The 26,981-nt window shown below is 35.4% G+C and overlaps 2 protein-coding genes across 4 annotated transcripts; one reads left to right on the top strand and one right to left on the bottom strand.

The window, feature by feature from the left end:
* The first annotated feature begins 4,668 nt into the window (after nucleotides 1-4,668).
* LOC112727507 (uncharacterized) lies at nucleotides 4,669-10,472 on the top strand. Of its 2 annotated transcripts, none has more exons than XM_025777276.3 (3): nucleotides 4,669-5,414; nucleotides 5,560-8,512; nucleotides 9,854-10,472. In XM_025777276.3, the coding sequence occupies exons 2-3, from the start codon at nucleotides 5,575-5,577 to the stop codon at nucleotides 10,240-10,242; spliced, it is 3,327 nt and encodes a 1,108-aa protein (XP_025633061.1). In that variant the 5' UTR covers nucleotides 4,669-5,414; nucleotides 5,560-5,574; the 3' UTR covers nucleotides 10,243-10,472. The 2 variants fall into 2 exon arrangements, with proteins under 2 accessions (XP_025633061.1, XP_025633060.1); XM_025777275.3 differs by having other exon boundaries at nucleotides 4,688-5,188.
* A 2,493-nt stretch (nucleotides 10,473-12,965) lies between these two features.
* On the bottom strand, nucleotides 12,966-16,117 carry LOC112727506 (uncharacterized). 2 transcript variants are annotated; one of them, XM_072209368.1, is made up of 7 exons: nucleotides 15,696-16,117; nucleotides 15,525-15,617; nucleotides 15,413-15,453; nucleotides 15,165-15,328; nucleotides 14,723-14,822; nucleotides 14,276-14,445; nucleotides 12,966-13,980 (listed from the first exon to the last, which is right to left on the bottom strand). In XM_072209368.1, exons 4-7 carry the CDS (start codon nucleotides 15,288-15,290, stop codon nucleotides 13,453-13,455), a joined length of 924 nt encoding a protein of 307 aa, XP_072065469.1. In that variant the 5' UTR covers nucleotides 15,291-15,328; nucleotides 15,413-15,453; nucleotides 15,525-15,617; nucleotides 15,696-16,117; the 3' UTR covers nucleotides 12,966-13,452. The 2 variants fall into 2 exon arrangements, with proteins under 2 accessions (XP_072065469.1, XP_025633058.1); XM_025777273.2 differs by having other exon boundaries at nucleotides 15,541-15,617.
* Between the last annotated feature and the right edge of the window lie 10,864 nt (nucleotides 16,118-26,981).

Here is a 26,981-nt window from a genome sequence, read left to right as displayed (position 1 = left end):
AGAAAATAAATAAATAAGAACATTGAACCTGTGATGAAGAAGATGAGAAGAGGGATATAGAGTGAAAAAAGGAGGAGAGAAAAATAGAAAAGAGAAAAAGGAAGGAGAGAAAGAGAATAAAGAGAGAGATGAAGGAGAAAAAAGAGAAAGAAAATGAGAGAGAAAGAAGGGAAGGAGAGAGAAATAAGGGAAGGAGAGAGAGAAAGAAAAAAGAGAAAAAATGAGAGAGAGAGAGAGAGAGAGAGAAAGAGGAAGAAAGAGGGGAGGTGGAGAGAGGGCGGAGAGGAGAGAAACAAAAGGGAAAGAGGGAAAAGAGAAAGAGAGAGAGAAGGGGAAGGGAGAGAGAGAGAGAGAGAGAGAGAGAGAGAAGAGAGAGAAGGGGGATGGGAGGGGGAGAGGGGAGAAAAGGAAAGAGAGGGAGAGAGCGAGAGAAAAAGGAGAGAGAGAGAGAGAGAGAGAGAGAGAGAGAGGAGGAGAGAAAGAGGAGAATGAGAGAGAGAGAGGAAGAAAGAGGGGAGGAGGAGAGAGAGAGAGAGAGGAGGGAAAGGAGAGAGAGAAAAAAAGGCAGAGAGAGAGAGAGAGAAGAAGGAAGGGGGAGGGAGAGGGGGAATGGAGGGAGAGGGAGAAAGAGGAGGGGGAAAGAGAGAGAGAGAGAAGAAAGAGGGGAGGGGAGAGAGAGGAGGGAGAGAAGAGAGAGAGGAAGAGAGAGGGGAAGGAAGGGAGAGGGAGAGGGGAAAAAGGAGAGAGAGAGAAAGAGAGAGAGAGAGAAGGGAGAGAGAGAAAAAAGAGAGAGGGGGGAGAGAGAGAGAAGGAGAGGAGGAGAGAGAAAAAGAGGGAGACAAAGAGGAGGGGAGAGAGAGAAAGAGAGAGAGAGATAGAGAAGGGAGAGAGGGAAGAAAGGGACAGAGAGAGAGAAAGAGAAGGGAGAGAGGAGGGGAGAAAGAGGAGAAGAAGAGAGAGAGGAAGAAAGAGGGGAGGGACAGAGAGAGAGGAGGGAGAGGAGAGAGAGAAAAAAAGGGGAGAGAGAGAGAGGGGAGGAGAGAGAAGAAGGAAGGGGGAAGGAGAGGTGGAGGGGGGAGAGAGAGAGGAAAAAGAGGGAGAGGGAGAAAAAGGAAGGGGGTGAGAGAGAGAGAGAGGGAGAGGAGAGAGTGAGAGATGGGAAGGGAGATGGAGAGAGAGAGAGAGAGAGATAGAGAGAGAGAGAGAGAAGGGGGAGAGAGAGAGAGAAGGGAGAAAGAGAAAGAAAGAGTATGTAAAATTAATTTTGGAGTTTAAATAAAACCAATTTTAATTTGGTTTAAAACTAAACTGAACCATAAAAACTGGTTTTTAATAAACTGGTTTTTCATAAAAACTATGGTTTCAATTTAGTTTTTTATTTAAAAAAACTGGTTTATTTAAAACAGTTTCAGTTCAGTTTCAATTCAGTTCAGTGAAACCAGTTTTTTTGCACACCCCTATTCAATACCATATCACATCAAAAAGTTATATAGCTTGAAATATGGCCCTGTTTTAGTGGAAGCTAGTTGAAAAGGGCAGTGAGCTAATCACCTTCTCACATGTATAACTATTTTTATAAACATGGCATAAGTCTGAAATTTAAACTGAGTATTATAAACATATAAAACTTTAAATTTTCACTAGTTTCAACTTAATCTCTTGTCAACATTTGAAGTTAATTTAGTTGGAAGTTGGTGCTTCTACAGCAAGAGGACAGAATTTTCTACAGAAATGATCAATTTTCAAAAATTCATTTCTCCCAATCTACTTATCAGCAAATTCTAAAATTTTTATAGGACATTCAAGACATACTAAAGTTTCATGTAAAAATAACTTTATCTAAAATAGTAGTCTAAACTGCTCCCAAAAATTATTTTAATTCACTGTTGATTATGCAGAAATTCTGCATGAGCAATTTTTACAACCTTATATACCAAATCTTATATCTACGCCTATAACTCTAAAATTATAATTCTATCTCCACTTAGTCATTCTTACTTGTCTATTAATTCATCACAGACCCAAGAATAATATTTCATCATTCACACATTTGGTGAGATTCCAAAGTTTTGGTTCAAACAACCAAAATTTCAAACAACATAATCATCAATATTCATCATCTAATTCATCATCAATCATCACAATCAGCCATTATTAACAACAAATATCATCAACAATCATCATAGCCACATATACCAACATATATAGCTACTTAACTCTTAACTCTTGTGTTACTTAAGATATTGAATTTATTCCTAACCCCCTCTTGTAACTTTCTTGAAGTTTCTTTTCGGTTATGGTCTCCCTCCTTGACCCGAATTCGGCCAGCTTGAAAGGAGTTCTTGAAGGATGGTTGGTGTGAATTTCATTGTTAAATTTTGAAGAAGAAGAGGTTGGTGAAGATGGTGAGGCTGCTGGTTTTTCTTGAAGGAAAGGGCTTGATAGAGGCTAGTACTTCCTAATTCTCCTTCCTCCAATGCTTTAGCCAGCTCCTCTACTCCACTCCTTGTGTTTTTCTTGCTCAACTTGGTCACATTCTTGGATGCTTGTGGCTCAAACAGTTGGAGCTATTGGAGTGCTAATGTATCTTGCTAATAATACATGACCTGACATATCATTTACATTTATGGTGAACTTACTAGTAAGGTATAGTTCTCCTCCAACCATAAGACATTGGAATAGAATCAAACAAATTTTTTGATATCTTCATAAAACAGTTGATATGGGTTTGTTTTATCCATATGAATCCAAGTCATAATTAGTTGGCTATGCAAATGTTGGATACTTGTCTGATCCACAAAAAGGGAGATTTCAAACAGGATACCTGTTCACATATGGTGGTACAGCTATATCATGGAGTTTCACGAAATAGACAATTACAGCAACATCCCCTAGTCATGCCGAAATACTAGCGATACATGAAGCTAGTCGCGAGTGTTTTTGGCTAAGGAGTTTAATCCAATATATTCTGTCATCATTTGGACTAATTGATCATAAGATAGTTCCAACTGTTCTGTTTGAAAATAATACAGCATGTATTGCTCAACTTAAGGGTGGATACATCAAAGTATATTTCTCCCTAATTCTTTTTCACTCATGATCTTCAAAATTAAGGAACAGTTGGTGTCCAACAAATCCGCTCAAGCGATAATCTGGCAGATTTATTTACAAAGTCAATTCCAAAATCCTCCTTTGAAATATTGGTACATCAGATTGGGATGCGCCGATTTCAAGATATAAAATATTGTTGGCAAAAAGAGGAGACTGTATTCTTTTTTTTCTTGGTCAGGTTTTTCTCCCTATTGAATTTTTCTTGACAAGGTTTTTAATGAGACAATCCTCATCACAAAGGATATTGTACTCTTTCCTTCACTAAAATTTTTTTCCATTGAATTTTTTTTTTAGTAAAATTTTAATGAGACATAATCCAAAATGGTCATCCATGGGAGAGTGTTGTTATAAGTATGAGATGAGTGCCCATTTAACATGGGCGGCTCAACTTCCATGGTGAAATGTCATGTTACCAAGAGAAATCACATTTAATGAAGGTAAAAAATGAGGACTTTATGCATGTATAAATAGGAGTACGATCAGATGCAATTTACGCAACAATAACAAAGCACTCTTCTCTTTGTTTACATGCTACGATAATATATAAACATTCTTCTCTTTTCTATATACGTTACTATATATATATATATATATATATATATATATATATATATATATATATATATATATATATGAATCATTTTTATTATATTGAGATATTAATTATAATGAACATTAATACTAAATTTATTTATTTACATCTCTTTATTTTATATTTATTTTTTTTATTTATTTATTTTAAAACAGTTATGTGTGATTGTCCTATATTTTTAATGTGATTATTAATATAAAATTTTTTATGTTTATGTAAAAAGAATGTATTTTTTTTATTCGCATAAAAAAAGTCTATAATACCGTAAGAAAAACACAATTTTTTTGTTTAAATTAAAAAATTTTACATGTTAGTTACAAAAAATTCTTTATTTATTTATTTCTTAAAATTTATGTAATTTTTTTCTTTCTTTCTCCTCTTTCTACTTCATTGTAACATCACCCACAAATCCCATTCATCATCATTACTAAAAATTAGATTCATCATTAATAAAAAATTTTGAATAAAAAAAATAAAAATAAAGTGAATAAAAAAAAGAAAAAGAAAGTGCATTGCATATTCTAATAGGTTTCTTATTTTAAAAGTACTTGATTGGCTTGGCACTTGCTTATAAATTAAACATGTTATTTCGAAGAGGGAAAAAAAAACCTTAACGATATTTAGTAATACAATATAATTAAGTAATTAATAGAGGTCTAACCAATAATAAATTAATAAATATTTTTAAATTATATTTTATATTAATTTATTGTTAATAATTAATAATTATTTAAATTTAACTTTTTAAAAAATATAAAATTAATAATTATTAATTATAATTATTTAAAATTGATTACATAAAAATTATTTACTTATATTTTTTTTCAGTAATAATCTTTTCAAAAACAATTGAAAAAAAGTGAAAGGAGTTTGAAGATTTACTCAAAGTTCACGTGGCGGAAACAGCGTGGATTGAACGAATCTGTTACGCGTAGAAAAAAGGAACTGAGTATTGTATCTGAGTTATTATGACTTGTGTGTAGTATATACCAGTACAGCTACATCTACATCTATTTCAGCGCCTACTTACCTACCAAGCACCACCAACAATAACCTTCCAATCACAACCAAAACAAACTTAAAAAACATTTAAAAAACTCAAAAACAAACTTAAAGCCTCTATTTCTCTTTTTTCTCTGCCGCATCACACTTTCTTCTTCCTTTCCCAGCACTTGAAAGAAAGTGAGAGAAAAAAAAGGTACCATCAAAACATAGAAAGTTAAATAAAGGCAACAACGACAAAATAAAAAACCAGTAGCCATAACCTTTTGGTGTGGTTTTAGGGACAACGGAGAATGACCAAATAAGAGAAAGGATGAAAGCATGCTTTGTCGGCCATTAATGCTTCAACCTCAAAAACGATCCCTTCATTCTCATCATCACTTATTCATTATTTCCTTTTCACTACGCACTCTCCCCAACAACACAACTTGCACACAGTGCCCAGAATATTCAGTTTCTGATGATGATTGATGATTGAACATGGTGTGCATCTCTTCCTTTCATTTCTTGAGTGTTTATTTATTCTGTTACAGATCAAAGATCTGCCACTTTTTAATGCTAAAAAGGCCAGTGGGTGGGTACAGTATATCCTATTTTTGGCCTAGAGATTCATAAACTCAATGGTTGTTCTCACTTTGCATCACAAGTTTAGTGCTTGCTGCTTTTGTTATTATCCCTTCTTTGATGAGTGATGCTACACTTTTGAAAGGTATGTGTTACTTTATTATTATTAATATGGTTCCAGTTTCTTACAACAAGTTGAGTGATGCATGAGTTTGATTCATAACAAAAACAAAAAGTGATTGTTTGATTTTGTTTTATGTAATGATTTATTTCATTTTTTGGTGTGACAGGTCTCAAAAATTAAGATGTCAAAAGGGTATTCTGTGATTGTACTCTTACTATTATTTTTATCTCTGATTCTTTGCACGGCCGAAGGGTTGAACGCAGAGGGGCAAATCCTCCTAGACCTCAAGAATGGTTTCCATGATAAGAATAATCTTTTGCGGAATTGGAACCCTGCTGATGAAACTCCATGTGAATGGTTAGGCGTAAATTGCTCTTATTATGAATATAATAATAGTAAAAGTCCAGTTGTCATGTCCCTTGATTTGAGTTCAATGGGTCTTTCTGGAATTTTAAATGGTAGTAGCATTGGAGGTTTGACTCACCTAACTTATCTCAATCTTTCTCACAATAAGTTGAGTGGAAAAATACCAAAGGAAATTGGCGATTGCTTGAATTTGGAGTATCTTTACTTGAACAATAACCAATTTCAGGGACCAATTCCTGATGAACTGGGGAATTTGTCTCGTTTGAGAAGCTTGAACATATGCAACAACAAACTCAATGGTGTTTTTCCAGATGAGTTTGGGAACTTGTCTTCATTGGTTGAATTGGTAGCCTATAGCAATTTTCTTGTTGGTCCCTTGCCTAGTACCATTGGGAAGCTCAAGAATCTTGTGACTTTCAGAGCCGGGGCGAATAACATTACCGGTTCACTGCCAAAGGAAATAAGTGGGTGCGCAAGCTTGATGTATCTCGGTCTTGCGCAAAATGATATATCAGGGGAGCTTCCAAGTGAGATTGGGATGCTTCAGAATTTAACAGAATTGATTCTATGGGACAATCAGTTATCAGGGCCTATTCCCAAAGAGATTGGGAATTTAACCAATCTTGAGATTCTTGCTTTGTATTGGAATGATCTTGTTGGACCTATACCTCCAGAGATTGGGAACCTCAAGTCATTGAAGTTTTTGTATCTATACAAAAACAATCTGAATGGAACCATTCCAAGGGAAATTGGGAACCTTTCTTCTGCTAGGGAAATTGATTTCTCAGAGAACTCTTTAGTAGGGTACATCCCATCCGAGCTGAGCAAAATCCGTGGCCTGCGCTTGCTCTTTCTTTTCGAGAACCATTTAATTGGTGTCATACCGGATGAGCTCAGTAGCTTGAGGAATCTGTCAAGGCTCGACCTGTCGATGAATGGCCTTACCGGCTCGATTCCTTCAGGATTTCAATACTTGACTAATATGTCCCAGTTGCAGCTCTTTGACAACAAGTTGAGTGGTGTTATCCCTCAAGAACTTGGACTTCATAGTCCTCTTTGGGTGGTTGATTTCTCTGATAACAATTTGACAGGAACAATACCTCCTCATCTATGCTGGAATTCTCATTTGATGTTGTTGAACCTTCAATCGAACCGGTTTTATGGAAACATACCAAGAGGGATACTCAAGTGCAAGTCATTAGCGCAGATGCTTGTAGTTGGAAACATGCTTACAGGTGGCTTCCCTTCAGAACTCTGCAAACTGCCAAACTTCATCGCCATCGAGTTGAACGAAAACAAGTTCAGTGGTCCGATTCCTCCTGTGATCGCGAACTGCAGTAAATTACAAAGGCTTCACATAGCAAACAATTACTTCACACTGGAGTTACCTAAGGAAATTGGAAATCTTTCTCAGCTGGTGACCTTCAATGTTTCATCAAACCACTTCACTGGAACAATCCCATCCGAAATCTTTAGGTGCCAGAAGCTGCAAAGGCTGGATCTCAGTAAGAACAAGTTTATTGGTTCCTTGCCCAACAACATAGGAACACTTGAACATTTGGAGATTCTCAAACTCTCTGGCAATGAACTCTCTGGAAAAATCCCTGAAGAAATAGGTAATCTATCTCATTTGAACTGGCTGCAACTGGATGGCAATTTGTTTTCCGGCGAAATTCCGGCTCAGCTCGGTCGCCTCTCGACCTTGCAGATTGGAATGGATCTCAGTTACAATAATCTTTCTGGGAGAATACCATCTCAGCTCGGTAATCTCAATATGCTTGAGTATATCTATCTCAATAACAATCATTTGGATGGCGAAATTCCAAGCTCATTCGACCAGCTTTCAAGCTTGCTGGGATGCAATTTCTCATACAACAACCTCTCCGGACCAATACCTTCAGATAAGATCTTCCAAAATATGGCTGCAAGCAGTTTTCTTGGTGGTAACAACGACCTCTGTGGTAGACCTCTCAATGAATGCAACTCCGATCTGTCTTCTCGTGGTTTTCCTCCGGTTAGACATGATGATTCTCGCCGTGCTAAAATAGTCATGATCGCTGCAGCCACCGTGGGCAGCGTTTCTCTCATCTTAATTTTAGTTATTTTATATGTTATGAGATGGCCGTTCAATTCCACGAGTTCCTTGAGAGACACGGAATCTCCCTGCCTTGATTCGGATATCTATTTTCCTCCGAAGGACGGCTTCACATTCCAGGATCTTGTTGAGGCAACGAAAAGATTTCATGAGAGCTATGTGATTGGCAGGGGAGCCTGTGGGACGGTTTACAAGGCGGTGATGAAGTCCGGGAAGACGATTGCAGTTAAGAAGTTAGCATCAAACAGGGAAGGGAACAACATTGAGAATAGTTTTAGAGCTGAGATACTGACACTGGGGAAGATTCGGCATAGAAACATTGTGAAGCTTTATGGATTCTGCTATCACCAAGGCTCCAATCTGCTGCTTTATGAGTACATGGAGAGGGGAAGCTTAGGTGAAGTGTTGCATGGTTCTGCTACCAATTTGGAGTGGCCAATTCGGTTCATGATTGCTCTTGGTGCTGCTGAGGGTCTTGCCTACTTGCACCATGATTGCAAGCCAAAGATTATTCACCGGGATATAAAATCTAATAACATTCTTCTTGATGAAAATTTTGAGGCTCATGTTGGTGATTTTGGGTTAGCCAAAGTGATTGACATGCCACAATCAAAATCCATGTCTGCAGTTGCTGGATCTTATGGCTATATTGCTCCTGGTAAGCTCCTCTTTCCTTTTCTTTTTTTAATTACTATACTTAACTAATGGAAGCATAACTTCCTTTTGCTTTGTATCTTGTTTGGATACATTTTTCCTCTCTCTGGTTGGTGTTAACTCTTTAAACTTTTACTTAGTTTACTAGCAATACCGCATGATCAACAAAGTTTATTATTTTTGTCAACACTTGCCCAATAAAAAATATTTTTGTACTAAAAATAAAATGTTAGTGTCAGTTAATATTAATAAAAGTATCGGCCTGTGAACATTTTTCCTTTAGTAAACCGGTAGACTCTTGATTTTGGAAGTGATGTGCAAGCCAAGATTTATACCTGGTTTTGCATTCAAAATTATTTCTTTTAGTCACTTGTTAAATATTTTTAGTTTTCTAGGCTAATTTTGAGTAATATTTTTAGTTATGTATTTGTAGTGTTTCTTTCATCGACTTTGTTATCAAGTTAAAATTGATTAATATCTATTACAATATAATATTTTGGTCAAAAATGCTATAAGCATACTAAAAATTAGTCATCATATATTTGTGTATAAATACATATAGAGTTTAATTTATTTTTAATGTGTATTTTGTATTTCAATATATATTCTATGTTAATGATTGATTTTGGTATACACATAGTTATTTTGGTTTGTTTTACAAAGATATACATATTTAGCTTTTAATTATATGTAAAGAGTCAAAAAGTTGAGTCTATGGCTCAAACTTGTCAAGACTTATTACCACTTTTGAAAGTTTAACAATCCTGATAATATCAACTTCATAATGTCATGTTATGTTTTTGTACTTGGCCTTTATTGCCTGGACTTATTATTATGGTTTAGTTTATTTTTGCTAAATTATTGTTAATTGCTTTGTCTGTTTTATGATCAGTAGTGCATAGATAGGTAAATTAAGATCCTTTAAAGATTTTTTGAACATTAATTTGACCCTTGGTAACTTTTAAACTTTGATAGATCAAAATTATTCCCAAGTTTCTTTATCCAAAACTAAATAAATAAAAGTTGTCCAAATTTACTGTTTTAGCAGGAGCAAATTATACCAGATTTATAGGTTTGGATTTTGGTCATATGGTTGATTGGGTAGAATTTGAGTAGATTTTACAAAAGTCTGATTCCTATAAATAATTATAATAAAGAAATGAATCTTACCTAATTTCTTTGCCATAGCAGTTGCGTCTCTTAGTCTCTCACGTTTGCTTGCTTTTTGTATTGGTAGTTGTTTTTGTTTTTTTTTTAATTCGTTAGCTTATGAGACAGAACTTTGATTAATTTGAACTTCTCAACTAATGTTTTGTGAATTAATAATTTTTATCCGTTCATGCAGAATATGCATACACCATGAAGGTAACAGAAAAGTGTGACATTTATAGCTATGGCGTTGTGCTCTTGGAACTGCTAACAGGTAGAGCACCGGTTCAACCATTGGAGCAAGGTGGTGATCTTGTGACATGGGTTAGAACCCATATTCGGAGCCACAACAACGTGTTGACGCAGGGAATACTCGACAATCGCATTGATCTTGAAGAACAAGTCACTGTGAATCACATGCTGACTGTTCTGAAGATTGCTCTGCTTTGCACAAGCATGTCTCCTTCTGAGAGGCCTTCGATGCGCGAAGTCGTGTTGATGCTTATCGAGTCGAATGAACGCGAAGGAAACTTAACGCTCACTCGGACTAACCATGATCTTCCTTCCAAAGATGCCACACATTAGTTTCTAAATTCTCATTTTTCCTAGTATCGCAGTCAAGAAGAGAAAATAGATTATTCTTGTACATTCTTTTACTCCATTGTGCCACTAGTGTTGGAGCATTAATTTTATAGCATACTTTCTTTTTCTTTTTTATTTTGTCATTTTCACGTTTCTGTAATTTCTTTTAAAACTCAGTATAGTGACTTTATTGTACAGTTCAAATTACCATTAAATAATCGTGATGGAGGTCATATTCTGGTGTAAGGAATGAATAATGAACAATTATGCTTATTCCCATTTTACTCCTAATTCGGCAGGTTAAGAACTAATTTATTGCGGAAGGATTTGCCACTAACTAATGAGTTGTTGCATATATATGGTGGATTCAAACCTCCAACACTTGTTTAAGTGAATAAATAAACTAACCACTTGATTAACTCGAGTTGGTTTGACACGTGCAATTCTACATAAATCCTACTAATTTGAGTGGAACAATGACTTCGGTTTTGGTTTCAGGATATCCGGTTTAAATGTTCTCCATTGCTTTATGCCATTATAAATTGAAGTATCATTTCATGCAGCACCTCCCATAATATATAGAACCTCCCATCTTAATTCTCTCTTCAACCGCTCTTGTTCTGGATTTTAGGTTCAAGCATGTGGCATAAAACACCAGTACGTAATAAATCAGATGAAGCCTATATGAATTTTAAGGAACAAGAGGTTTGTTATTGTCTATTTTTTTTTATCGTAGAATCCATGAAACTATTCCTAAGGTTCTTCTAAATTTGAACAGAACAAAAGAAGAATTTGTAATTGAGGGATAGAAGAAAAGAAAATAAAATCAAGGAAAAAGTAAATAAATAAATAAATAAGGCATCTGGAAGAAGAAAAAGAGAAGTGAAAGAAAGAAGGGGGCAGAGAGAAAAAAGAAAGTGATGCAAAATTAGTTACTTGATAATGTAACAGTACTATTAAATACTATCATAAAAAAAAGATTGTAGCTCGAATAATTTGTTGTACAAAATTGGTTACTATTTAGGTTATGCAAAACTTTTGTATTAGTTAGACCAAATTAAAACCAATCAGTTAGATAACTAATCTACTTAAGTAAATATTGAGAGTTCGAATGCTATCTTATGTATACAGCAGTCCATTAACTAATAATGGTAAACACTTCTTGATTTCTCTATCTCCACAGCCACCCACACAAGGATATGAATTCATCAATCCATTCATATTGTGATGATTTACCAAGGTTGATACTTAGTTGAGGTCCAGCACTCCAGCCACAAATCTAAGGGGATTCCGTAGTTACTCTGTTGACTTATTGACATCAACCTTTCAGTTATATCAATAAACGGAGGCCAAAATTCATTTTAGAAACACTTGAAAAGTTAAAAAACAAAACGCTTCTAAAAATATTAAAAAACTGAAAAACTGACTTAATAGAAAATAGTTTAGTCAAAATTCTTTATAAAATCGAAAAATAACTTAACAAGCACAACTCAAAAGAAAACAAAGTGTTTAGCAAAACTTATTTATAAAAATAGAAAAATAACTTTTCACATGCACGTCTTAAAAGAAAATACAAAACGACTTAACACACTTGTGACAGTTAATTCTCTAGTATTCAAAATGATTTTGCTACAATTTAACATTTATGAATGTTTGTATATCATTTGAAGATTTGAATCTATTATTTTTATTACAAATATGCTGTATGAATACCAAAATTCCAAAAGTCAATCTCATCTCTATATTTATACATGTTAACACATTTTTCCAACAAAATAATCAAATTTTTTCACAATGTAATCAAACATTAACACAATTATCCACCACAAAATCATCCTTATACCACAATATCTCGGGTATTAACTGAATAAATGTTCCGTTACTATACCTAGACCCTAAACCTATACCATAAATTCTAAACCTATTAGTAAAGCAAAATTGGAAAGTAAACAAGAAAACATTATAATTGGCAATTCAAAATATTGGGACACGAATAATTCGTTCTACATCATAACAATCCTAGATTGAATCGTGCTGTTATAAAAATACATAGACAACCTGGAAATCTTTCTAATATACTTGCTACTTAAATCTCTAAACATCAATTCACATAAGGTGCAATAAAATAAAGCGTTGAACAGTGCGGAACTCGCTGTCATAAACTATAGCATTAAAATGATCAATATATTAAAGAACCCATGGCTGATAAGATGAAAGAGAAGTAGAAATCTGGAACGATAGCCATTTTTTCACTACCCCGTGTCCATAACCATACATATGGTAAAGTAAAATGGCTTGATTTAATTTATGCACTGTATGAACTAATGAAGTAATGATATTACAGAAGACTAGGTCTGAATCTCTACATTGTTATAGCAGGTTAAATGGGGAATCATGTAGCTTCTAATCATAACTATAGCTGGAAACATGGGGTCAAAATATCTATTATAATTGGCAATAAATCGAATTCTATAATCTAATTATAATTGGCAACAGATGCCACCGAAAAATCCTTCGAGGGGGGAGTTGAATAAAGGTTTTGATAGTGTCTAAGTATAGGAAATTCTTATGCAGATGGGTATAAATTCACCTTCATGACGGGAGCAGGGTGACTAATGGTCGGTCCTGAACAATGATAAGAATTTCATATCTAAACTTGAAGGGCATCCAAAATTGCTACGTGCAAATATCTCATTACTTCAAGACAATCAACTAACAAATCCTGCTGAAACTGAACTATAACATAAATATAATCTTAACATATAACTAAATAGCAACTGCAGCATAACCAACATCTTCAACACAGGCTTAACATGCAACTAAAGGATAGATCAAGAGGTACTATTCCAAACAATAGACTAATAAGTATAACCTACAATAATACAGATTCACACCACTCCACTCTGCTTCTAATTAAATCTCTATTCTAGAAATGTGGCACAGTCTAACATGCAACAATCTGATTACGAAATGAAGTCATAATGTGCCTGCCTAACATCTTCTAGGATGACAACTGAAGGGTAACTCTAGATTGATGATGATCACAAGCTCTAGATTGATGGCGTTCTACCTTCGGCTGTCTAAGCAATTCATTAATACAGACATGCTAGTGGTTCGTCTGACTTCTAAAACGTGGCCACCTGCCATGAGTGCCTTGTTTCTAGAAAATGCTTAAACCTGCATGCAGCTTCTATGACAAAGCTTAATAATAATCTATCTTGCATAAGGATGGTAGCGGCTACTGCCACCATAACCTCCCCTACTACCATAATGTCCTCCTGCCCCACCATAACCAGTACCAGATCTTGGTTCATAACCTCCGCCAGTAGCCGCACCCCCATAGCTTCCATAGGCCCCACCACCTCGTCCATAAGCACCTAAACCACTCCCACCATAACCATCACCAAGGCCCCCCATGAAGGAACCATAGCGACTAGAGTAACCAAATGACGATTCTCCACGATAACCTGCATAGCCACCACCAATACCACCACCAGACCCTCCAAAACTACCACCAAAATCATATCCACCGCCATATCCACCATAACTGCTAAGCCTACCACCAAATCCTCCAAGTGATCTATAAGAAGCAGGATCAAAACTGCTATTTCCAAAACTTCCAAAAGAATCACCAAATCCACCAAAACCATCATAGTAAGGAAGTGCCCTAGAGTCACTAGCAAATGGAGGAAGAGAAGCTGAGTTTGAGGATTTCTTTGGTTCAGCCTTCTTGATCTCAACCTACAACAAAGAAGTGAGTCAACCTAGGCTCCTTGATAAGAAGAATACGATTTTATACCCTGGGAGGAGAAATAATAAACCTGTAGTACATCCACTTATAACATAAGCAGAATAAAAATAACATAATGACAGAAAAACATTAAGTTGCTCAATGATGGGAAGTAACAGCCACGAACTCCATTGTATATGTTTCACAATGACGTCCTTCAACTTTGATCACTAATTTATACATGATATTGGCTTTGCTGGGTTCAAATACATCATCAAACACCCTAAACCACCAATGATAACTCACCTGAGTACCAGACATATCAATCATATTCCCATCTGCTAACATATTGTCAACAACTTTTTCACTGTCAAAAACTATAAAGCCAAAACCCCGGGAACGTTTAGTAGTGTGATCACGTATAATCTCATGTTCCACAACTTTCCCATACTTCAAGAAGAAGTTCTTAAACTCATCTGAAATTTGTACAACAAAGGAAAGACACATAAGCAGATTGAATCAAAATATCCACAAAAAATATAATAATAAATTAAACTGCGGTTTCTATCCTCCAAAGTGAGGAAACTTGTAGAGTGATAAAGTGAGTTTAATAACCATTGGATCAATGACTACAGCTGCAAGTGAATCTCAATGATCCAAAGGTGGTTACACCAACTTTAACACTTTACCCGTTTCCTCACATCTCATCAAACAATACGGCATGAAAGGAGCAAAAGTGCCAGCAAAGCAAACCTTCAGTGACCGATGTTGAAATACCACCAACAAAAATCTTCTTTGTTTTGAAGTCATTAGCTTGTGATGAACCCTTAGGAATAGTCCTCTTGATCTCAACCTGGTAAAAGCAGAAGTAATCATTCATTATAAGTAAATAAAAGATCTCAAGCCATGCAAGACAACATATTACAATCTCTAAAGCATACTACAATACTATAATAATTAAAAGCAAAAATTAAATACACGAAAACAGATAAAACACTATATTCTGATGAGAACTCTCAAAAACCCCAACCATATTGATTTGCCGATAGACTTCTTTTCTACATCGTTGTGTCAGTTGTACAACAATAGCCCTAAATTTACTAGAAAAACAAATGTATTCTTATATAAAGCATTAAGGAAACAAAAGAACAAAATTTTCCACCAAAGTAGCCAAAACCCTAAGAATAATACTCACCTGTTTGCCATTGATAACATGGTTCTCCTGGATGACCTGGTCCACAACAGATGGATCCGCATAGGTGATGAAACCAAAACCCCTGGGTTTACCGGTATGCCGATCCTTCATGATAACCGAGTCCATTATCTCTCCGTACTTCTCGAAGTACTTAACAAAAGTATCTATCAAATCATATCAAGAACATCAGTACCAACGAAATAAAAAAAATAAAAGATAAATAAAAAACGAAGGGAGGAGTTTCACACCCAAAGTGGTGTCTTTGGCTAGACCTCCGATAAAGATTTTCCTGCATCAATGAAAATTAGAGACAAGATAAGAAAACTTATAAAAGAAAAAAGAGGGAAAGAAAAAACTAACGAATGAGGAAGCAAACCCAGGACTGGCACCGTCAACGAAGTGAGGGTTGTCACCCTTTCGGGAACCCATTCTTGCGGATCGAAATACCCGTACCTGCAATGAGACAAATGGTGAAACAACAAGAACAACAAATTATTTCTCAGATCTCCACAGTAATCTTAAAAGATGTACCTTCGCTGACCGATTTATTATTGGTGCTGATCCTCGGAGCGCAGCAGACCAGCACAGATTTCTAATTGGTCGGAAGACCCTCGAGGCTGCCGAGTGGCAGCACAGCGGTGACGCGATGGCGGGAGCTGGGATAAGTGGCGGATGGCGGCGGAGGGAGGAAAACACGGTGCAGAAGTTGTTGGGGTATTTTGTTTTTGTTAGAGTAACCGATGAGAGGAAAACGAAACAATGAAGGAAACAGGCAGTGCTAGGGTTTCAGAAGGAGAGCGATTTTCAGTAATCAGTACTACTTCAGCAGTGCTTTACTCGTACTCGGGGAGGAGTGAAGTTTATTTCTGTTTGACCCATGGCCCAAACCGAGAACTCCAGCGCCGGGGGAAAACTACTCTACAGCAAGGAGAAATTCATAAAGTGAGAAAATCTATTAATATATTTAGAGTAAAGGATAAATAGGTTACTGATTTTTTTTTTTTTTTGTGGCTGTTTTCGTCTCCAACAATTGAAAAATACATTTATGTTCCTGATTTTTTTAAAATGTGGATAAATTTACTCTTTCGCTAAAGTGATTCCGTTGGACCTGATGGAAAAATCTGACGTGGCTCCCGTGGCGCTGACTTAGTCATCACAGGAGCCCACGTGGCATGTAGCTTTTGAAAATAGGACATATTAGTCCTCCGACACCAAAATGACGTCATTCAAGGACCCTCCAGACACACTCTAATCCCCTTGTGTAATACCCATAACATCCATTTAACCTGCTCCCTCAAAAGTTCCATGAATCTGTAACAGCAAAACCGTAAAATATGAGGGAAGACCACAGCTTCAAGTTTCATTATCTCCTCGGTCAACAAAGAAGATCAATTACAAATTATTTAAGCAACAAAATAACAATGGCACACTAATGAATCATGTATTTCAATAAAATGTGATACTAGAATCTAATAGCAGCTACATTCATTATAGCTCCCGAAAAAACCAAAGCCCAAAAAATGAAGAACAAGTGATTTCAAACCTGCTCTATATCCCTCTCAACAAGATCAGCTTTCTGAGGATCATCCATTCAAGTTGTAATAACATGTGCTTCCAAGAAATGAATCCAATAACTACTTGAAGAACACCTCAAATCAAAACAAACAACACCGTAAACCAACCTCGAGCCTATGCCCATGAAATTATAGTTGAAGATACACCGCTATAAAATTAATGTCACTACGTGGATCACTAGCAGCATTGGCACTTAGACATTTTATCTCTCAACTTGTAACAAAACAACCAAGTGACTATACTTCACCATGCTCTCTAGACTTCAAATTCGTCCTAACTCACTGGTAGCCACCATATGGCTGTTAGGCATAACTACACGGACCCATCATGGATTTATTATAGTTACCTGGCATGTTAGACTCGGGAGGCATTCCCATAGGGGGTTGCATTTGGACTCCTTGCCCCATACCCATTCCCATGCCCATGCCCATGCCCATTGATGGATTAATGCCTCTGTAGCCCTCCATCCCCATTCTAGCACCAGGGCCATTGTTCATTCCTATTCCCATTTCCATAGCAGCACCTGGGCCATTGTTCATGCCCATGTCCATATCCATATCTATACCCATTCCAAAACCCATCATAGGATTTTGAGGAGTCCTAAGAGCACCGGCACCAGCCCAGCCTATAACTGAACCTGCTCCCATTGCTTTACCCATAGTCACAGTTGATGTTACACCTTGTAGTGGTAGGCTTCTCCATTCTCTTCTCCTTCTCATTTATGGAATCATAGCGGTGGATTGAGGAGGCGATGAATGGCTAAGGGGTCACCGCCGGAATCGACGGCAAGGCATGCGAGGTCCAAGACGGGCTGCGGCGGCCACCAGATGAGGCGGTCATCTTCCTCTCTGCCGTTGGAACCGATGAATGTGGCGGAGGTGAGCTTTCGGTGACGAGGCTCCAGGGAGAAAGAAACGAGGAATTTGAAGCATGAATTGAGGTCACGTGCAACGAGAGGATCAACTGTTAATGATTAAGATTTGGAAAAAAGAAGAGACAATAAGCGAGGCTTTTGGCTTTGGGGGTGAAATGGCGTATTGCAGCATAAGGGAATTAAAGTGTGTTTGGAGGGGAGGTGGTGAAAAGGCGTCGTTTTGGTGCATAGGGACTAATATGTCCTGTTTTCAAAAGATCAAAGCCACGTGTCATCAAAGAATTCACACATCAAGAGAGGAGAGAGCTTCTCCTCTAGAATTCTACTCTAAAACATGATGAAAAACTAAACTATGACTACTTTGTTCATTCCCCCCTCAATCCTTGGGTTCAATAGCATCAGAAATGAGTTGGATTGGGTCCAAAATGCTTCAGAAATCGCTGGCCACGTTTTGCCCAAAATGGTCCACGCTGGTCCTGCGACGCGTGCGCGTGATGCACATGTGCGCGTCACCTAACTGCAAGGCAACCATAAAAAATTTTATATCATTTTGAAGCCCCAGATGTTAGCTTTCCAAGGCAACTAGAACCACCTCATTTGGACCTCTGTATATTAAGTTATGATCGATTGAGTAGAAAGAGGTCAGGATTGACAGCTTTGCAGTTCCTTCATTTCTTCATGAGTTCTCCCACTTTGCATGCTTTTCCTTCATCCAATCTTTGCCTTCTAAACTTGAGATCACTTAACAAACATATCAAGGCATCAAATGGAATTAAAGTGAATTAAATTTAGCTATTTTAAGGCCTAAAAAGCATGTTTTTACACTTAAGCACAAATTAGGGGAGAATTACAAAACCATGCTATTTCATTGAATAAATGTGAGAAAAGTTGATAAAATTCTCCAAATTAAGCACAAGATAAACCACAAAATTGGGGTTTATCAACAGGTCAGCGTTACGGGAGCCACGTCAGACTTTTCTGTCGGGTCCAACAGAGTGACTTCAACAGAGAGGTAAATTTGTCCATGTTTTGGAGAGGTTAGGGACATGAATGTATTTTTCAATATTTAGAGACAATAATATCTGCGAAAAAAAGGTCAGAGACCTATTTATCCTTTACTCATATATTTATTAATTAAATTATTAATATATATTAATCTATTATTAATATTAATATATAATAGGAATCTTTATATTAATAAAAGTAGAATAGCAAAACAGTGATACAAACCCATATTGCCTAATACAGTAATACATGCTTATCAATGAGGTGACAAAGCATACTCACCAATTTGGTTACTGATATGAAGCATTTGGTTACTCTCCAACTTTGTCGTTCTCGGTCGCCAATTTGGTTTCGACAATACCAAGGTTAGACATGATATTTGGTTACTGGTATGAAGCATTTGGTTACTCCCCAACTTTGTCCTTCTCAGTCACCAATTTAGTTTCAGCAATCCCAAAGTTAGACATACAATAAACTTAACTCTCTGTTTTCTTATTGGTTGATAAGTAATTTACAGGATCGCCAACTTGGATTAAGCATGCATAAAAGATGTTAAACTTTCCCGCGCTGTTAATACATTTCAATGGCAATTTTTTATGACAATTTTTTGGTCTGCCTTGTGTGAAGCTGATGCTATATATATACATGTTTGTGTGATAGGGTAGTGTATGTAGAAGATATATACACTATAGAGGTAGTTTCAGATGGCAATGCTTAATGTTTCAAATAGTGCAACCCATGGATTTAATCGTGTGGTAGACATCAACCCGTCTAAACTAGAATGGTCTGTGGTGGTAGGCATTGTTTGAATGTACGAGGTCTCGAGTCAGTGAAATTCAGATGAAGTTTTTAGTATCGAGATGATCCTCAGGATGAACAGGTAAGTGTATCGTGTATTGATATCGTTATTATTTTAGTGTGATGAAGCCTGTGGGTTTATTAATGTTTTTCTTAAATTTTTCTTACTTTATTTTTGTGTGGTTGGCTTTTGTTCATAGGGTGATCGAATCTATTGAACTGTACTGAGGAACAGCATTGTGATATTTAGGAGTGTTATCCGTGAGCATGAAATCTATTCCATGAAGAACTTTATTGTGCAAGGCTATGGAAAATCAGTAAGGAGTACACCTCACAAAAATAAACTAAGTTTTTATATGAAAACGTCTGTGTCTAGACTCACCCCTGACACATTTCTTTTCAACCCGTTTTAATTCACAAAGTATGAAGAAATTGAGTCAACGGCTTCGATCGTCGCTCAAAACCACCTGATCGGTTAGTATTGAGACTTTCATTCTAAGTTATTATGGTTACTTTAATTCTTGGTCACCTTGATTTTGAGCGAAGAGTTAGTGATTGGAATATGTTTTCCATGTCTTATGTAGATTGCATTGGTCATGTGGTAGCTAAAGAAAATGCAAGAGATTTGGTAACCAAAACTAGGCAACACACTAAACGCATGGTGGTTTATTTAGAGGATTTAGAGTTTATTTTCTTGAGACTCCTTTTGTTGTTGAATAATTTTTGAATAAATTATTTTGATGGGGTTATAATTTATTCTATATTAGGTGTTTGTGTGTGACTTTGGTGGTGTTCTTATTCATGCATTCTGCCTATATTTTTAGGGGACATAAGATGAAGTGTACTCTATTTGGCAACTTTGTTGATGAAATGGTTACGTTTCTACATAGGCCAGATTGTGAGCCATTAGTTATGGTTGCCCAGTTTTTTAAACCATATGTGTATTTGAATGATGTTAACATCCAAAGTAGCTTTGATCCTTCTTGAGTATATTGTAATGCTGACTTCCTTGCTGCTATTAGTTTCAAAAAGAGGTATGCAAAAATGAAAAAAAGTGAAGGTCTATTTCTTTAGTTTTTTATCTTCAAATGTGGATAATTTTTTTACCAAAAAAGACTGTGCTATGTTATGTTCAATATTTTTGTGTTATATAGTTTGCTTGAGCAAGGTGATTTAGCTTCTCAGATAATCAATCTTATTGAGAGTCATGGCTAGCCTTCCGTGTCAGATGAAATGTCCCGGGGAACAACTTCAATCAAGTTAATGGAAGAAGTTCTCAACTTGGACCATGTGAGCTTCTTGATTTAGTTTTTGAGTTTAAACATTCCTTTATTTTACGTAATCTGTTGATGGAAAGAGGTTATGATTTTTTAATGGTTAGGAGACATCCTGGTCGATTGTTGGTACCATAGTTTCTGTCAATGTGGGTTTGAAGGATTGGTTCAACGTATCGTGCAACACATGTTCCAAAAAAGTGCAGCCAAATAAGGACCGCTATTGGTGTGACCATTATAGAAAGGTGGGGTTTAATGGCACTCTCAGGTAATTAGATGATAATAAGGATGTATTAATGTTCATTTATTTAGCATCTGTCACAATACAGCCAGGGACGGATGTATGTTTGTGCGTGCGGGGGCAAGCGCCCCACTACAATTTGAAATTTTTTTGAGTAGCATATGATAATAATATTTATTTGCCCCCACTAAATTATTAAATTTGACCCCACAATAATTTTTTATTCAATTTTTGGTACTTCATAATCAATTTAAAAATTTCATATTAGATGTCATTAGAATGATCAATTCTCAATTTAAATGAAATTTATGTTCTTTTTAGAAATCGACTCGAAAGAGTATTATTTATCTTTACAAAAATGTTATTTGTGCACCAAAAGCAGCCACTAAAATCAACCACCAATGCATTTATGTATAAATACATGTGTAGTTTAATTTATTTTCAATGCATATTTGTATTCCAGCATGTATTTTATACTTGTGACTGACTTTGGTGGCTAATTTTGGTGTACACATAGCATAACTCTTATATTTTTTTTTATATTAGTTTTAATTTTTTTTGTAACAACTGCATTAATTGAAAGAACTTTTTCAACTATGAATCTCAATAAGAGTTGGCTTCTAATTGTATGAGAAGTAAATTTTTAAATAAGTATTTACTCATATATATATATATATATATATATATATATATATATATAGAGAGAGAGAGAGAGAGAGAGAGAGAGAGAGAGAGAGAGAGAGAGAGAGAGAGAGAGAGAGAGAGAGAGAGAGAGAGAGAGAGAGAAGAGTAATACTACACATTCAAGTCTTTTTATGAACTAAGTCTAATCAAGTTAAACAATAAGACATAGAATAATGCTAGTCAAAACTAATTTTTGTTATCTTAGATTAATTTGGTTGGGTTTATTTAACAAAAAAAAACTTGAATGTGTAACATTATTTTATATAAAAAGAGAGATATTTTGATTGTATTGTTAAGCAAAAAGATTACTCATTTTTTTTAAAATATAAAACCTAAATAATAAAATTCTAAATTATGTGTTATTATTTAAATTATTATTTTTAGTGTTTTAATTTGTAAATTAGATATTTTAAAGACTAATCATGTTATATGTACATAAAAAATAACTACCTGTATACATATTGAAATAAAAAAAACATATTAAAAATAAATTAAATAATACATATATTTATATATAAATATATAATAATTAATGAATATTTTGATAGCTGATTTTTATGTACACAAAATATTTTTATTATAAAAATTATTATTATTATATTATATATATTTTGCCCCCCACTATCAAAATTTTCTGGATCCGTCATTGAATACAGCTTGGTGTTCCTAATTGCCATTAAAATTGTGTTGTTTATAGATATCGCCTTGCTGTCATCCTTACTGATGGTACCAGTTGTATTAAGGTGGCCTTATGGAATTCAGAAGCCAAAGCTATTGTTGAAAAATCAGCCAGTGAAATACGTGATCCAAATGTAAGTCTTTGTGATTAATAATATTTTCAATTATCGGCAGGAGCTGTTGATGAATCCATATTTGATGGTAAATTTTGGCTAGAATTAGGTGGATTTCATCACATAAATCCACGCTTATTCACTAAAATAGCATTCTTTTGTGTTTTATTCCTAAATTGCACTTGAATGTGAAAACATGTTTTTGTGCTTAAATAGATTAATTTAATTCCACTTTTATTCCATTCGATGCCGTAATATGTTTTATTAAGTGATTTCAGGCCAATTAGGCAAGAATGGTTTGGTAGAAGTGGAAGAAATCATGCAAAAGGGGAGAACACATAAAGAGAATAAAGGAGAAGCACACACTCAAGTGTGCATATGTACAACCTCCTGTGCGTATGCACAACCTCCTGTGCGTAAGCACAAATGAAAATTAGCTAGTGTGCGTACGCACACAACCCTGTGCGTATGCACAAGTTTGGGCAGGTGACTTCATTAATAAAGCACGTGGCTCGCGATTTTGTGACCTCTTGGCCCAATTTTTAGAGTTTCTGAAGCTACATGGAATGCTATATCAAAGGGACATCGTTTCATATCAAAAGAGGCCACATTTTTACATACATTACAAATTAATTAGGAGTAGGAGTAGTGTAGAATAGTTTTCTTCTAATTCTCTCTTAGGGTTTTATTTAGGGTTCATAGTAAAATTCTATAATTTTAGTTTTGATCTTGGATTTTGCTTGTCTCATTGTAAGTAATCTTTAATTTCCTCTTTAATTACACTACTCTTGCTATATTTTCTTAGAGTTAAAGCTACTTTGTTAATATATGTGATAAACCCATATTTTATGATGTATTTTGTGCTCAATTTAAGTGATTTATTCAATCCTTCACCCATTTATTCATGTAATTTGTATGGTTTTACTTTCCCTTCCTTATTGAGTGATATATGTGAAAAACATGTTTCCTATGCTTTAGAAATATTAAAATTGATCATCCTTTATTACCATTCGATGTCGTGATTTGTGTGTTGAGTGCTTTCAGGCTTTATAGGGCAGAAATGACTTAAAGGATGGAAAGGGAACATACAAAAATGGAAGGAAAACACAAAATAAAGTTTTTGAAGAAACTGGAAATGACGCGTCCGTGTAGACGACGCGAACGTGTGATTCGCGTGAAGTACAACTGACGCGGAAGCGTGCCTGACGTGACCGCGTGGAAGAGCAGAACTCCAAATGACGCGACCGCGTGACCCACGCGGACACGTGACAGACGCCACGCACCAAAAACTGCAGAAAATGCCCCCAGCAACTTCTGAAGCCCTTTTGGCCCAGATCCCAAGACCAGAAAACACAGATTAGAGGTTATAAAGTGGGAGAATGCATCCATTCATAGGAGATCTCCCGATTATTCACTTTTCATAATTTAGATGTAGTTTTTAGAGGAGAGGTTCTCTCCTCTCTCTTAGGATTAGGATTAGGATTTCTCTTAATTTAGGATTTCAACTTCTTCTCAGGTTCAATATTCCTTTTACTTTATATTTCTCTTTTACTTTCAAGATACTTTAATGCTTTTCTTTAATTACTTATGTTGGCAAAATTGGCTTATGAACCATTCATGTTAGGATTTTCTTTATTTAATAAATTGAGGTATTTCAGATTTATGATTCTTATTTAACTTTTTATATTCTTGGCTTTAATTGATTAACTGGAGGCTCTTGAGTTATCAAACTTATCGTGATTGTTAATTGTTATTTTTGCTAATTGAATTGAATTCCACTAACTCTAGTCTTTCCTTAGGAGTTGGCTAGGACTTGGGGATCTAACTAATTAGTCCACTTGACTTTTCCTTGCTTTCGTAAAGGTTAACTAAGTGGGATTAAACTCAATTCTCATAAGGATAACTAGGATAGGACTTCTGAATTTTCATACCTTGTCAAGAGTTTTATTAGATATTAATTTATTAATTCCTGCAATTTATTTTCCTTGTTCAAACCTTTCAAAATCTAAAAACACTATTTTCCATAACTAATAATAAGAACACCTCCCTGCAATTCCTTGAGAAGACGACCCGAGGTTTAAATACTTCGGTTATCAATTTTAAAGGGGTTTGTTACTTGTGACAACCAAACGTTTGTACGAAAGGATTTTCTGTTGGTTTAGAAGCTATACTTGCAACGCGATTATATTTGTAAATTTCTTTACCGATAGAAAAACCGATCGTCAATATGCAATTTTGATTTCTTAAATCTTTAGTTGATGAATTTGATGTTTTATGATTTATATATATTTGATTGAGTTTCTATTGTTGATATTATGCATAGTTTGGTTATAGTTTTCATTATCTTTTGCAAATTGTCATGTTTTGCTTTTATGCCCACAAGGTGTTTGTGAAAATTTAAATTATAGATTTTCACACCTTGGTTTGGGTAATGAGTTCCTAAGATAGTAGAGTCATAATGTCAAACATTTAGTCGTAATTCTTGGGTTTTTAGTTGACTCTTGTTTCCACTAACGCTAGCTTTTTACTAAGTTAATTAGTAAGTTAGCTAGGACTTGTGGATTAGGGTCAATTATGCTTGCTTGACTTACTCCTCGATGTTAGGGGTTGATGATGTAGCATTACCGTCGGCTTAGAATTTCTTCTCGGTAAGAGGAAATAACTTCGTTGCAAGTATAGTTCCAAACCGACAGATAACACTCAATCAAAGTTTAATTTTAGTTGTCACAAGTCAAACCCAATAAAAATAACCGAGAGTATTAGTCTCGGGTCGTTCTCCCTAGGAATCACAATCGAGTGCTCAATTATTGGTTATGAGTTTCACGGGTTGGGTTGATAAAAGTGCAAGAAATTAAAAAGGCGAGAATTTAAATGACAATAAAGGTAAATCAAGCAACTAAATATAACAACTACTAAAAAGATGCATTCATGGCAAGGATTGAGAATCTAGGTTTTCTATCCTAGTCATTAATCATAACACAATACTTAACAAGAGCTAATCCTATTTCGTCATCTCCAACATCGGAAGAAGGTATAATGTTATCTTTACATTGAGAGAAAGTCAAATAGGACTAGTTAATCCCAATTCATAAGTGATGTTAATGGATACAAGACTAACTAATCACTCTAGATCACCAATCTAGATTAGGTATTAATGACTCAAGATTGCCCAATTTCTCTTTTCAAGGCAAGAATGCTCAAAAACTACTCTAAACTCTACCCAAGTATTTTGTCAAACACTTGGAAGGCATAAAAGGAAAGCATAGTAAATTGCAAGAAATAGTAAATTCTACAACTACCCAATGCAAGAAAATAACAATAACAACTCAATTAGACATTAAAAGAGCATGAAACATAAAATTGCATTAAATGAAAGGGAAATTAACAAGAGTGTTCATAAACTAAAAAGAGGCATAAAAGAGAAATTAACAAAAGAAACTAAGAAGATTGAAGCAAATCAACAAGGAAAAGTAAAGGAAACAAAATCCAAACAAGTAATTAAACCTAAATCTAAGAGAAAACTAAACTAAGAACCCTAATTTCTAGAGAGAAGAGGGAGCTTCTCTCTCTAGAACTAACCTAAAGCATGATTCCTACATTATCTAATTGCTCCAGCTTTGTCCCATCTTGGATTCAGCCTCTAATAGCTTCAGAAATGAGTTGGATTTGTGCCTGGATGGCTCAAAAATTGCCCCCAGTATATTGCCTTTAATGAGGTCACGTGACCAGCATCACGCGTGCGCGTGGTCGACGCGTGCGCGTCACCTTGCAAATTCCCTCCTCATGCGTACACGTACGTGTGGATGACGCGTGCACGTGGTCTTGAATCCTCCAAATGCTCATTTCTTCATGAATTCTCCACTTTGCATTATTTTCTCTTCACTTCTTCCATCCAATCCTTGCCTTATAAGCCTGAAATCACTCAACAAACATATCAAGGCATCGAATGCAATTAAAGTGAATTAAAATTAGCAATTTAAAGGCCTAAAAAAGGATGTTTTCACTCTTAAGCACAAATTAGGGAGAATTACAAAAGCATGCTATTTCATTGAATAAATATGAGATAAGTTGATAAAATCTCCTAAATTAAGCACAAGATAAACCACAAAATTGGGGTTTATCAATTGACGAAGTGAGATTAACTCATCATAATTGCCATAGTTGTGGTTATGACAATGATACAATTCCTTAATTTTCATTCCCAAGTTAAGGCTCTTTTATGCAATTATCACATTTTCACTAGTTTTGACCTTGTTTTCTTCTAATTTGCATTAATTGTCTTTTAATCTCTTGCTAGTTCTTTTGTTCTTTCGTTCTTTTTTAATTTTTTTCGTTCCATGATTGAAAATCCTCTGCATTTCACAACCAAAGGTGTGCACACTAATTTGTATGGTCTGAGGGAGACGACCTGGGATTTAAAACTCCTGGTTTATAATTGTTTTGGATTGTGATAATATTATATTTTAAACTTTGATTGAGGGTTAAGTGTTGGTTTGGACTATACTCGCAACAAAACGCTTATTTTCTACATTGAGAAATTCTAAACCAATGTTTGGCTCTCTACTAGCTGTCTCT

The sequence above is a fragment of the Arachis hypogaea genome, chromosome 12 (assembly GCF_003086295.3).
Source record: "Arachis hypogaea cultivar Tifrunner chromosome 12, arahy.Tifrunner.gnm2.J5K5, whole genome shotgun sequence".
Classification (NCBI taxonomy): domain Eukaryota; kingdom Viridiplantae; phylum Streptophyta; class Magnoliopsida; order Fabales; family Fabaceae; genus Arachis; species Arachis hypogaea.
The sequence above is the reverse complement of the archived record's forward strand: the minus strand, read 5'-3'. Positions and strand labels throughout refer to the sequence as shown.

Coding starts and splice junctions, on each gene's coding strand:
- LOC112727507 (XM_025777275.3), top strand. Junction 8,513..9,853: donor TTATGGCTATATTGCTCCTG/GTAAGCTCCTCT, acceptor CCGTTCATGCAG/AATATGCATACACCATGAAG.
- LOC112727506 (XM_025777273.2), bottom strand. CDS start 15,593: ATGGGTTCCCGAAAGGGTGACAACCCTCACTTCGTTGACGGTGCCAGT. Junction 15,329..15,412: donor AGCCAAAGACACCACTTTGG/GTGTGAAACTCC, acceptor ATGATTTGATAG/ATACTTTTGTTAAGTACTTC. Junction 14,446..14,722: donor TTCAACATCGGTCACTGAAG/GTTTGCTTTGCT, acceptor TACAAATTTCAG/ATGAGTTTAAGAACTTCTTC.